Here is a 13,283-nt window from a genome sequence, read left to right on the forward strand (position 1 = left end):
AAGAGCTAAATCCTTAGGTTTTGATTCAGAGTTTTGTGCTTGAAAGAATACTTTCCTACCCTTCTGGCTGCAGAAGAACCCCTATATGAATGAAGTTATGTTGGAAATTAAATGTAGGATTTAGCATACTGGACTCAAGGAAAGCCCATGCCCAAGGATTTCTTAAATGAAAGTAGTGCCTCTTCAAAAACAATGTGGAGGAAAGAAAGTAGAACACCCTTACATGTCTAGAGCAGCATTACTCACCACAACCAGGGACCAAAAGTCACAGCAGAGCTCTTTATAGCACCAAAGCTAGGATAGGCAAAATAGGGTGGAATTTCCATACTCCACAATGAAGATTTTGGGGGAAGATCTCAATATTCAACCAAATTTTCCACAGATTTATTGGAATAAAGTATAAATCGTAATACTCAGCGGCTTCCTTAATTGAAGTAATATGTATATCTATATACACTTTAAAAATGAGGTTTAAATCTATATAACTGATGTGTGAAAAACTGTAGAGTCTTTTAAAGAGTGTCACAATAAGTGAAAGAATTTAATTTTCAGCATGCATATCATAATCTTAGAAAGGCTTAAAAGCAAAGATTCTTTTGCAATTATCTGAATCCATCTTTTCCTTTGTTTTTACAGATGCTCTTTTAATGGACCAGTTCTCAAATCATGTTGAGAAAATTCAGGGATATTTTAAGGCAACTGATGGTCATCTTGCCTTTTCACCTTCCAGAAGGTTTTCCATGTTTACATTTTGGATTTCAAGGGAACCCAGCTGCTTAATCTCTTCTCACCTCTTAGGAAGATTTCCTTCCAAGGAGATAACCTACAGTGCTTCTAATTAGGTCTGCAAATGGGCAAATGGATTTTTCTCAAAGTGACATGGAAACTTTCTGCTTGTAAACAGAAGCATGGAGAGGAAAACCTAAGATATCAAAATGTTTTAAAAGTACTTTTACATATAAACTTCCTAATTAAAAAATTATCTTTATGAAGTTTATCCTTAATTCCACAATTTCCTTTTTAGTTTGTTTTTATTTAAGAAGGTATTCACAAACCAAACCAAACTGAGCCATTTCAGATACCAGAGGGTGTCTTGCCTTCTTTCCAGTTGCTGTCAGAAAATTGCTCCTCAAAATTCTCAATTACTTATACCAGTTCTTCCATACTCAAATTATTTAAAGAAGATTAATTTGATAGAGCACTACATTCCTAGTGTCTTCACTCACTTTTTTCTAAGAGAAGAGTGAGAAGTTATCTTACTTAACAAATCACTATGCTATAAGCCATGTATTAATAAAAATCTATCTATTTTGGATGTCAACCTGTTTTCCTTCTTGGTTCTCTGAGAGAAACTAACAAAAGAAGGCATTTTGCACTTGTAAATTTAATGTTACCTCTTACGTAACATATCAGACCAGCATTCCCTGAAAATTGAAAGTTGTGGCTAGTTTTAGAATTTTTTTAACGTGTTATTCTGTTGGCAATAGGACACATGAAGCAGTGAATTTCTGTATTGAAAAGTCCTGGCCAAAAACAACAAAAGAAAAGAAAAAGTTTTCAAAAAGCTCTGCAAAATGTTTATGAATTCTAATCCTCAGCACATGAATAAATACATCTGACAAACTGCAGGGTACCTCACAAAGGCCTTTCCCAACCTTTCTAATTTGAGTTCAAATACATGTGTAGTGTTTAGAACTGAAGTTAATCTTGCCAAAGTTTTTAAACTAGGGGTGCAGCATAGACCATTATTTGTAAAAGTGAAAGGCAGATAATAAGTTATAATTATCCTATTAATCACCTGTAAAGAACAGCATTCAGAGAAGAATGCATCCTCAAATTATAGTAATTGGTTGTTTAAGGAAAAAAAATTCCGTCCTTGGCAGAACACGGTTGGAGTTTGCTGTGCAAGTTCATGAATAGTATGCTGAAATCCAGCAGTGTATCTATATGCTGTGGGCCATGTGGTGCATATTTTCATAAATCTATTTCTAACTGCTAACTAGGCATCAGACTTTCTCATTAGTGTCTGTTCCTTGGCAATACCTTTACTTATTCTTTTTAGCCGATGCTGGGTTCTTGTGGTACTCTTGGTAGCAACATCCTCTCTGGAATACTTTTCTTCACAAGCATAGCATATTTTGTCTTTGAAATTCTGCTCCACCAACCACTTGATGCATGTCCCAGAAGACAATGTTGTTAGCAAAACGACATGAGAAAAATGCTTATTGCCTGAGATGTTTCAAGTTATGAAGGATTATCTTCTTTTACAAGTGAATTAAAAATGACTGCATGTGGGGTTTTTGCATTCATTCTCATTCAGTGATAGCAGAAGTAGTAGCTGGGTTTGATACAGCAATAAAACAAAATAAGGCAGTTTCCATAAATGGGTAGCACCACCAAATGGTCATAACTGGATAGAGGGACCCAGGCACCCACACAGCGTAGGATACATCACACCATCAGCACAGAACTATTCACATTAGTCCCACAAGGGTGAAAACTTCAGGGATGGGTTTAGAAATGCTATTAAAAGCCATTGGTGTTGTAAGTTACTATCAACAGAAATATCAATGAGAGTGCCCTGGAATGGCAGCTGATCAGGAAGGCAATGCTGCATTACTAAGATTTTCAAATGCCTCAAGCTGGGTTATGTAATTCATATTTCAGTACCTAAATAAAAGAACTAACACTGAGCTGAGCAGCTTTTTTAGCAGCATATATGACCATACTGGAAAACTTTCCTTATGGGTTTTGTCAAAGGTGACAGTAGATAAAACCTATTGAAACCTTTCTCTCTTTTTTTTTTTTCTGGTGTCTGTTTAACATTTCTGAGAATATTTTGGAAAAAAAACTAGCACTTTATTCATTGTATGTATAATGTAAAAAAATAATAAGCATTGTTGATGTGTCATAAAGATGAAAAGCAAAGGTTTAAAAGAACACTTAAAAAATTCTTCTACCCAACATCCATCAGAAGACACGTTACTTTACCTTATTCACATAGGTAGGAAGCCTTGAAGTGGAAGGGAACTGGCAGACTAGCCTGCAATTTGGCACTAATACATTTGATTGGAGAGATTATATAGCTATTAAGACTTCCCCTGAGGGGGAAACAAAGTGGCACACTCCACTTTAGAACAAGATCTTGCAAAATTCGCAATTTATGGTAAAGGCTTTTGTCCCTTCATAAATTATTTTGGCTGTACCTTCAGCAATTTTTTTCCTTCTCACTGTATTTATAGGATAAAAGATATTTTTAATGGACTGAAGAAATATTTTCACTAGTAAGAATCCTTATCTTGCATTTCTCTACATAAATAGCACATAATCATATTTACTTAGTCCTATAGTCTCCTCTCAAAAGTTCTTAACATATACAGTTAGTGTTTGATAACTCTTGGAAACTCCATTTCAACTGCATACAGATCAACCTGAATCCTCATTTATAATTTTATTTTAATCTTGTACACATTTTTATTAATGTTTCAGAAGTGTGAAAATACTGCAAAATATGTACGTTTGCAATATCCAGTTTCTGAGATTATCAGTTACCTTGAAAAAGACATTTTTTCCCATGATAGATGCCTAAAAGGTCCATTCCTAGTAGATGATATGTGCACCAATGACTACCAAGTGATGATGTCAAGTCTGGTATTCAGCACATCACTAAAAGCAATTTGGAGGTTTTAAATATTACTCAGAACTGGGAATAATTTAGGCATAAACTAAAGAATTTGTATAATCATCTAATTTAGAGGTATTTATGCAACCAGGCCTGTTAATTTCTAAGACATACTCAAATTCCATGGTTTTTATACCAAATGAAAGAAAGGACTGACACTACTGTTACTAAAAGAATACCAAAGATAGCAGCTCCAGCAAACTTTGCTCATTCTCTCCACCTGCTATGATTTATGTTTTACCTCATTTCCTAGGAGGGCATTTATACAGGCTTCAGAGGCATCACAGATGGCAGTAAGGTCATGTCCTCCCTCCAGTGCCAGCACCACGCGGCCGTCTGCCAGCTTCAGCAATTGCTTGGTTAGGTGACCAAAACCTGGTATTGAAACACAGGAGTGCAAACAATTAAATCAGAACAGGCATTGCAGGCATGTTTCACATCTGCTGCACAAGAATGTAGAAAGCTCTGGAATACTGTACAAGGAGCATAGGATATACTTAGTCCAGTATCCTGTTTCTGACCATGGCCCTCACCAGATGACTTGGAGTTAGTATACGGAATTTTTTATGAGGCACATGTGAGATAATATCCCTCATGCTGATCCTCATTGCTGCGGATTAGTTGAAACACAAGGATGTCTCTCTTCTTACCTTTGTTAACCATTATCACCTTGGATTCCCTTCCTATTTGCATATCAGTGTGATATATAGCCATGTTATTTAGAGAGATTTGACTTGGTCACTTATGGCATCGATATGACAAATAACATTTGTAGTTAAACTATGGTGCTATAATTAAAAATAACTGCGCTTTCCAAATTGGATGATGAAGGGTTTTTTATTTAAAAATTACTTCTTCCTTTGTATTTGAGGTTTGAGAATTATACAAAATCATGGACTGAGAGATAGTGGAAACATATGTTACCTCTTAGCTCCATCTTGAAGTGTTTTTAGAAGCAGCACCAACAACTTTAATTCGGGGTTTTGGAATAAGTCGAAACTGTCTAGAACTTTGTAGCTATCTCTACCAGTATCGCTCACTCCTGACCAACAGTACTCTAAGAAACTCTGCACCATAGCCAAAAATGATGGTACTCCATTTTCTGTGGTGATCTGTAACTACACAGACACTACCGCAAAGTTTTCATCTGTGATTCAAGTAAAGTTAATTTATTACATTTTTAATGACAAGAAAAATTGCATGAAACATGTCAATTTAGAGTGAAAATTTTTGGAAACATTTTTGTGGTCGTTTTCTAGGACAGCTATTGTTTTTCTTTAATCTTTTTCATGTAAGAAATGATAAATAAAAATTTGAAACTATTGATGTTAAATAAACATCACATCTTGTTCTTAACTTTTCCACTTGATCTGTACTAGTTGCTCCATTGATGGTCATCCCTACTCATTCCAGTGCATTTCATTTCCTTAAATAAAGCATTAGAAGGTACCTGGTAAACCCTGGAGTTCTACAAAGACAGGAAAATCAACATGTTTTTACTGTGTTCCAGCGAACAAGACCACGAAAAATTAAAACTGTGAATATTACAAGAATATTTTCCAGAGAAATTCTCCAAACTCATGTTTAGTCCTGTTTTCATCTTGAGATGTAAAATGGACACCTTTGTTAAGCACATGTCTGACTCTTTTTAGAAAAGGAACTTATACTATATCAAATCTGAATTAGCTGTACAGACATAAAAACCCCAAAACAAAACAAAATTCCTCTACTTGCCACTTAACATATAGATGATCATGGAAACACTTGACGTGAAATACTGTTTCCTTGAGCCACTGCCCAATCTTCTGTACCCAAAAAATACCACAGTTTTGATACTAACAAAGTTACTACACCATGGTTCCAATCACATTAAGGGCTGAATAACAAATAAAACCTTAAACTCCCATTTAAACTCAGCCTTCCCTCCTGAAAAAAAAAACCAACGAAACAAAAAACCTTCAACAACCTCCCCCCCCCACAAAAGACCAATTTTAGACAAGGATAATAAAAGTGAAGGAAGGAGTGGAATGAGGGCAACCTTTGATCTTTAGCCAATTTCTTTTACCTACAGAAATTATTTCTGTCTGCATGTTGCACATGAGATCTGTAGATTCATAAGAAGACTCTGCCAACAGTGTAAAGTGAGTCAAAGATAGAACATTTACAGGAAATGAAGAAGAATGAACAGGCACAGGCTCCCCACATCTATAATTCACCCTTGGAGTGTGTGAGGAATCCAACAGCACTTTTAAGATGATGTTATCCTTTGTGTTACACAGATTCTGTGAAGGGAAAGCTCTACCATGTTTCCCCTGCACACTGGAGAATTTTGTATTACTGCAAATATTGCTATCTCTGCACCATAATCTTCTGAGGTTTGTAGGGCAATAAATGTAAAAGTTCTTGCTATGCCTTTTCTTCATTTAGACAACCATACATATAATATAACCCACCCCAACCATACATATAACATAACCCACCACCATTGTTACAATATTAGTTTGTCTGCCTGGTTTCCTGATGACTTTCCTAGTATCAGTGCTATAATAGTCACCCCTGACTTAAACTGCGATGCAACGAGCTACACAGAAAGCATCTTTCCAAACAGAGATCATGGTAACAGGATAAACTGTTTCAACCCAAATTAATGTGATGGGGCTTTTCTTCAGTATAACTACTATGAGAAAGTAAAGGTGGCTTGCTAGAAAGTGAAGAAATAACTTTAGTCAACAGTACCAACATCGCCGGTGACTGAATGAGTTATGGAAATTCTTAACAAAGAAACTTGGATCCCGTGTCACTGCAGCAACCTAGGAAAGATGTTAGCTTCCTCAAGGAAATCCCCTGGAGTGCAGAAGTAAGAAAATGGAAAGAAAGGAATCCCAGTGAAGTAATAGTTTTAAGATGGGCTGTAGTTCATGCCAAATAATTAATGAAAACAAGAAGAAAATAGTAACAAGCACCATTAAAAGAATCCGTCATCTCCCCTGATATAAGGAGATCAAGCACTGGCCAACTTAAGGTGAGAAAGGAGTCAGACAAGTATTTTGAATCCTGGGCCTTCCAACTCACATGAATATTTAGAAATCAGCAGCAGTTCTTGGCCCTTCTACTGTACCTGCTGAAATCTTCTTGTAAATGCGCTCAGTGATTTTGCATTTCAGAGAAGTGCAGCATTTTTTAAAATTAGGCTCATGCAGTGTGCCCAGAAATTGTGAGAATAGTTTTGTGCCAACTATTATGTTCATAATTTCTGTAATTTAAACATTAAAAGTTTCATCAACAGACGAAACAACTCGCTTCATCAACAGATCCAACATTTGGGTATCCTGGGTAGAACTTGTAAATGCATTTAATATTAATTTGCTGTCATTCTATTGAATATTATGATTAACCTTTGATTTCCACAAGAAACAAAACATTAAAAAGTAATTCTGAAATTCCTCCTCACCAGGTGTTTTATACTTTCTTCACAAAAAACCCAAGGTTTGCAATATACAGCCAAGCAGAGAAGACTAGATTAAGACCGTAACCATTATAAACCATGTTATTCATTGGACAGATAATCTGTATATGAGCTGTTATTTGCCAATCTTTGAAGTAAAAATACAAAATTTCAAACCAAAAACATAACGTGTAATTTTTAATTATACCTTTTCCTGTCCTGCAGTACTATTATTGGAGGAGATACAATATTCAGACTTTTGTAAGAAATTATTCTAGTGTAGGAAGGTGGAAAGAGAGAAAATTTTTATTCTATTAGACTAATGAGCAAGCTGTTAGGCTGTTATTGAAGGACACAGTGTGCTGATCACTTGAATTACCATCTAAGGAAGTGATTCATCTTTTAGTGGACTGATGCCCCAGCAGTAAGGATACTGGATTTTTTCTGTTTGTAACAGACAAGCTCCCCCCACACTCCTTTTAGTTTTGCTAAGCAGCAAGGAATGGCATGGATGAGGTTTCTGAAGCCTCATTCAACCAAAGTCAGTGGAGCAACTGTACTCTACCTGGGCTTACTGAAAACCAAAAAATATATATTAAAATCCTATAAAGAGAGAATCCAGAATTATTTCAGTTTTCTTTTGTTGTTTTTGAGGTATCCTTACTCTGATAACCTGAAATGGACAGTGGCAAGCAGAAGGCAGGTAAAACACCTCTTATCCAGGCCAGTCCCCCTCTGACAGGCTCCTTACAGAGCCATGTGTTGTGTTACGCATGCTTGAAGTAAAGCTAACCAGTCAGAGTTTGTATGGACAACTTCCCATTTTGCAAAAGAAGCACTTGAGAATGAAGGCAACTTGTGAAATTATTCTTTTTGCATCCTTTCCTCAGCAGACAGGGAAAGGAACCATATGGATGGGACGAGCTCCCAGCCAGCACCGCAGCACTCCTTGTTTGCATAAACAGTCATACATGCAACTCAATTTGCTTGCCAGCAAATGTGCAAACACCCAGTTAGTGGGGACTAAACCTGCCTCAGCAGAAGAGAGACCCCTTCCCTCTCCCCCACTGTGCATAAGGAGAGCAGATGTCTCCTGTGCAGTCATTTTTGGATGATGGCAAGCTGAACAAAGCCATGTGCTGGCCCTTGCTCACTGGAGATGGCTGGTGAAGGAACAAGGACACGTCAACAACCAAAAGGCTGGAGAAGCTTTAGAGTTACAGAAAAAGCATCAGCTTTTTCAGCCTCAGCAGTGGGGCCCTGACAGCTCTTTTGGCTTCAGTGTCTTAAAAGCTACAACCCAACCCTAAATTACAGGCAGAGCTCTGGTGAGCTCCTCTGGATGCTAAGAGCAGCCTGGAGAGGAATACATGCAAGCACAAAACCTCCACAGTCTCTGTCCTGGACCTCCAAGCATGTATTTAACTATTATTTACCATTTAATCATGTCATTACTCTCTAATTTACTTGACAATGTGTTTTCCTCTCATTAAAACTGTTGCAATGATCTCTGCCAAAATTCTACCCACCAGTGTTCCGTGCTCCTTCCCTGTGGCTCCTCCATGACTATTTGATTAATTTTCATTGATATTTTTCCAACAATAGCATCTAAAATTAACTGGGTCAGTTTTTACATAACTTCCTGAGTCACCAGGCTACGTGTCCTAAATAAATATGTCCATACAGGAGTCAAATGATAATTTACCCTTACTGCACTAGCAGGGCCTGGGATATTTTACAAAGTTTGTATTCTATGATAAGAGAGCATATTTTATTCTCAGCTCTTAATTCAGGACCTTTTATTCAATCAAAACTTCATTTGGATGAAGTCAGAGACTTGACTCAGTTGGCAGGACATGGCCTTGAGTGAGGGGGAAAAGGAGATTTTAACGCCAAATACATTCTTATGAAAAACATTTTCCAAATGGCTGAAATTACAAATGTTAGTGCTGAGGTACCTGAATTTAAATGGTACATTTGGCCTCCAGGCATTAGCTGCTGATTTCTTGCTTTTAATACAGGAGAAGGAAGCTCAGTAACACTTCAAATTACATGTCTCAAGCAGGCATTTAATTTATATTAAATTAGACAGTAATTGTATGTTAAATAAATACCAATAGTCTCAGGAACACTTTTTTATGGAATAACAATTTATGTAATAGATGTTTTTATTGCATGCCTGTTAGGTCTACAGTAATATGTTTTTCTTAATTAGCTGCTCTTTAGCTGTTACACAGAACATAACTTACTAAATCTCAATATATATTCAAGGCTACATAGGATACCTCTTTGAAGGTCAAATACTGCAAATCTGTCTTGCTACAGGAAGAGGTGACCTTGCAATGCTCAGTAAGATGGTATTTCCAACTCACTTCAGATGCGGATGTATTAAGTGTGCCATACAGTCCATAGCATTTGCTTAGTCCTTCATGAGGGAGGAACTTTTATACCTTCACCACACAAGGAAGCACTGACCACCAGGCAAAATGTTTCTTAGAGAAAACATATGGAGGAAGAACATCCCCCCAAACTTTTCTCCCAATTAATTAATGGCAAAAAGAAAAGGATGGCATTTCTTTTGTGACTTGCATTATCAAGCTTTAGCTATTCTGCACCCTCCAGGAAAGGTCATGGTATTGTACAAAATAATTATGAAGCTTTTAGAACTGTTAAAGTGCTATTATGTGGATTCAGAGGGAAAATATTCAACCACAGATTTCAGCTGCCAAAGTCAAAGCAGGGACCTTTGGATATTCCCAAAACAGGCAGGATGTTTTTCAGCCCTGTTCTCACTAGCTCTTTGCTCTGTGCCTTCCTTTCTTCTCCGTTTCCTTACATTTCCTTTATGTCTGCCCCTTCTTATAGCTGGCCCAAGTAATAATTTTTTCACTGTCCTGCTATCCTTCCCCTCTTTTTTTATTTTGCTTCCTATTTAGAAAATTCTTTACTAAGTGAAGCCAGACAGGATGCAAGATGATCCATTCAAGAGAGATCTTCCCTGCTTTTTCAAGAGCAAGTAGTTGTTCTGCATCAGAAGGCAGAAGCCAGAAGTGGGAAGCTGTAGGACTTCATATAGCAAGGTGGTATTTCAGAGTCTTGGATTCAGATCTCCCTGAAAAAGGCTGCTGCTTCATCTGTGAGGTGAGGGGATTCTCCATGAAGTTTGGAGAGCTTTTTCTTTTTTCTTTTTTCCTGGAGACTAAAAACCCTTAAAAAGGATTCTGTGGAGATGGACTAATCAGACTAATAATTATCTGTGAAAATCTGTCCCACATACTGTGAAATCTGCCAAGCTGATAGAGCATGTGGTATTACTGTTATCATAATAACTTCTTCCAAATCTGATCAAGTTGCCTGATTAAACTGATATACAATATATGCATCTGATGTTACAAGTTACAGATGATTATATCTCCAAATCTGAGTCTAGACTCAGTAAGGGGTTGGCTAGAAAACAAGACATCTGATAAAAAAATAATTCAAAGTATGAGGAATTTGTTTCTAATCCATGCTGGAATGAAAATCAGATACTACTATTGACTATCCAAACAAATCAGTAAGCTTGATTAAGTTTGGAGAAGTTTATTATAATGCTACTGCCTATAAAATCAACTTGACACATTTTTAAAATATGTGGGGCAAAGTTTCTGCTGTTATACATGAATAGCTGAAATATGGGCACTGAGTTATAACTGAAAACAATCTGATGGGAAGATCTAGCCTAATTTCTTTTTCCAGCTGATGAAAAGCCAAGTCAGTTAATGCTGAATTGACCTAGGAGGCTAACACAAAGGATCTGATTTAAACCCCATCACTCAGAAGCTAAGAACTGACTGCCATTTTCTGAAGATGGTCTAATATATCCTGCCAAGAAAATCAACATGTACTAAAGGATCTTTCCAACTCCTAGAGTTTCTCAGAGCATACAAATTAAGGCTCTCACTATATTTGCAGTCATTTACTGACCCTACCATATCAACATATCAGATTAAATTAAAAGCTCATTCCTTAGCCAGTGTTAATCAGCATATACCATTATCTAAAGACCCAGCCTCCAGATGTGGACCATTCATCATTCCAAGGCCAGTGACATGCATACAATAAGCACATCAGGGAGAGGTTCTTGTAGGTGGATAGACTTGAAGTAAACACTCTATTTCCTGACCAATTTGGCAACAAGTTTCCTGGTGAACTCAGTATTAGTATCAGAGGTCTAGTGCCCCTCAGGATTTGGATCACATTGTTTAATAAACATAATTTTATGAAAGCAGAAGGGAATAAGGCACTGCGTTTCTAAGGGATTACTGTACATCTCATACAGTTATTCACTCTCCCTCTGGCCCTGTGCCTGTTAACCCCACCTGACACATGCTATAATCACCCAGAAATGCACTGCCTGTCACCACCTATTGAAAAGGTAATGTGTAAAACTCGCTAGAGGAAATGGTATTGAAACTAGGTTTGGTGTCTGACTCCTTGCAGTCTTCTGTTTAATTGCAATTTCCAAGTAAAATACATTGAGCAACTTTCTATTATGTTGTTCTGTTACAAAAATGTGTAAGAATTAAGGATGTGATTTCAACCCAGACAACAGCCCTTATGTACCTTTTCATACTATTAAAAGGACACAAAAATGCCATGAAATGGTGGAATTGTAAAAGCAGCTGTAGCTACCATTTGAATGACATAGGTGACTCTATCCAGCCTTCTCCATGAGCAGAGAAGTTATGTCAGAACCTTGTCAGTCATGTTATTACACAGCAGAGTTTGCAGGAGCCTGAACCTGCTGGGAGCACAAGAAAGGGTGGCAGGGAGCTGCACAGGCTTCAGGTGAAGGCAGGACTGATGCCACTTTGTTGTCATGCACAACAAGTGGAAATACGTAGAAGACATTTTTATTTTCTGGTCTCTTTGTTTCCACAGAAATTCTACCACACCACCTCCCTCTGCACCACTCCCTCCCTCCCAAAAATCCCCCAAGAGATACATATGAAAATAAAATATTTTCTTAGAATTTTGAATATCTCATCCCTGTCTTTCCAATTGTCCAACATACAGTTATCTGAAAGAGTCTTTCTGTGAGATTCTGCAGCCAATGGTGACCCTCCAATTACTGCTTGAGAATTAGTGGTTCAGAAGACTTATAGAGTTCTTTACTCAGTGGTTTTCTACCTTTTCTTAGAGAAAGTTAAAGCAATAAGCTGACATGGGTGAAAGATACCTTCAGGTGGCTGAGCAATCAAGGAGTACTACTTTCTGGATTTTCTTAGAGTGAGGAGCACAATCACTCCTGATTCTTCAGGATCCATATATTAAAAAATTACCATTATCTCTGCTGTTACCATAGCATGACAGCAGTATTAAGGGAAGCTGGAAAACCTAAAATAAATGGCAATCTTCATTGAACAATAGAAACATCAAGACAAACAATGGTATTTCTGTGCTACACTCAGACCTAAATCCAGCTAACTAGTGTCAAGGTAATTTGAGGACTCCAGATGTTGTTGCAGCTGCAACAGTCATCTTAGTCATTCTCCTTAAAAGTGGGAAGTTCACAACAGGGCAAAAACCATTCCTTCCACATTGAGATACTGTTTCTTCAGCAGCAACAGTTATTTCTTCTTCAAGAGAAAACAGCACATCAGCTTTTTTAGCTGGAGTCACTGAAAATCTACTACCAGAATAGCTACTGTTTCTCCCTCCAGAGTTTTAGCAGCTAGAAGTAAAATAATCTGCTGCAATGGCTCAAAGCTCTCTAGTGGCTCTAGAATCTTAGCAAACAAGGTAAATCAAATTGCAACATCAGGACTGAATTTACTCTTTGCCCTGATGAAACCTGAAGAGCTACAGTAGCTGAGAGTTTGGGCAAAAATTATCCAAACTTCATAGCAAAGCCACTTAGAAACCATAGAAAAGAAAGGCATTCAACTGTGTCACTACAAATAAATAGAGATAAACAGGGAGAAATATAAAATTCAGAACAGTTCCACTCATTAGGACACAAAGTGGTCACTCTGGCAGAGGATAAACTTTTTAGTCATTCTCAGTTTTGGCCAAATTGCTGATTTAATTTCATAAAATAAATGGCCATGGACCAAAATTGTAGCATATTCTTACTGTTTTAACCTAGATTTCAGTGCTAAAATTCATGTTAGG

General features: G+C 37.2%; 1 protein-coding gene across 1 annotated transcript in view; it reads right to left on the bottom strand.

Moving 5' to 3' along the window:
• HDAC9 (histone deacetylase 9) overlaps positions 1 to 13,283 on the bottom strand; it is a 275,406-nt gene that overhangs the window by 26,028 nt on the left and 236,095 nt on the right. Inside the window, exon 22 of the mRNA XM_031066816.1 lies at positions 3,924 to 4,057. Within this exon, the coding sequence (XP_030922676.1) occupies positions 3,924 to 4,057 (134 nt within the window). The remainder of the gene's footprint in view (positions 1 to 3,923; positions 4,058 to 13,283) is intronic.

Source organism: Geospiza fortis, unplaced genomic scaffold (assembly GCF_000277835.1).
Source record: "Geospiza fortis unplaced genomic scaffold, GeoFor_1.0 scaffold138, whole genome shotgun sequence".
Lineage (NCBI taxonomy): Eukaryota > Metazoa > Chordata > Aves > Passeriformes > Thraupidae > Geospiza > Geospiza fortis.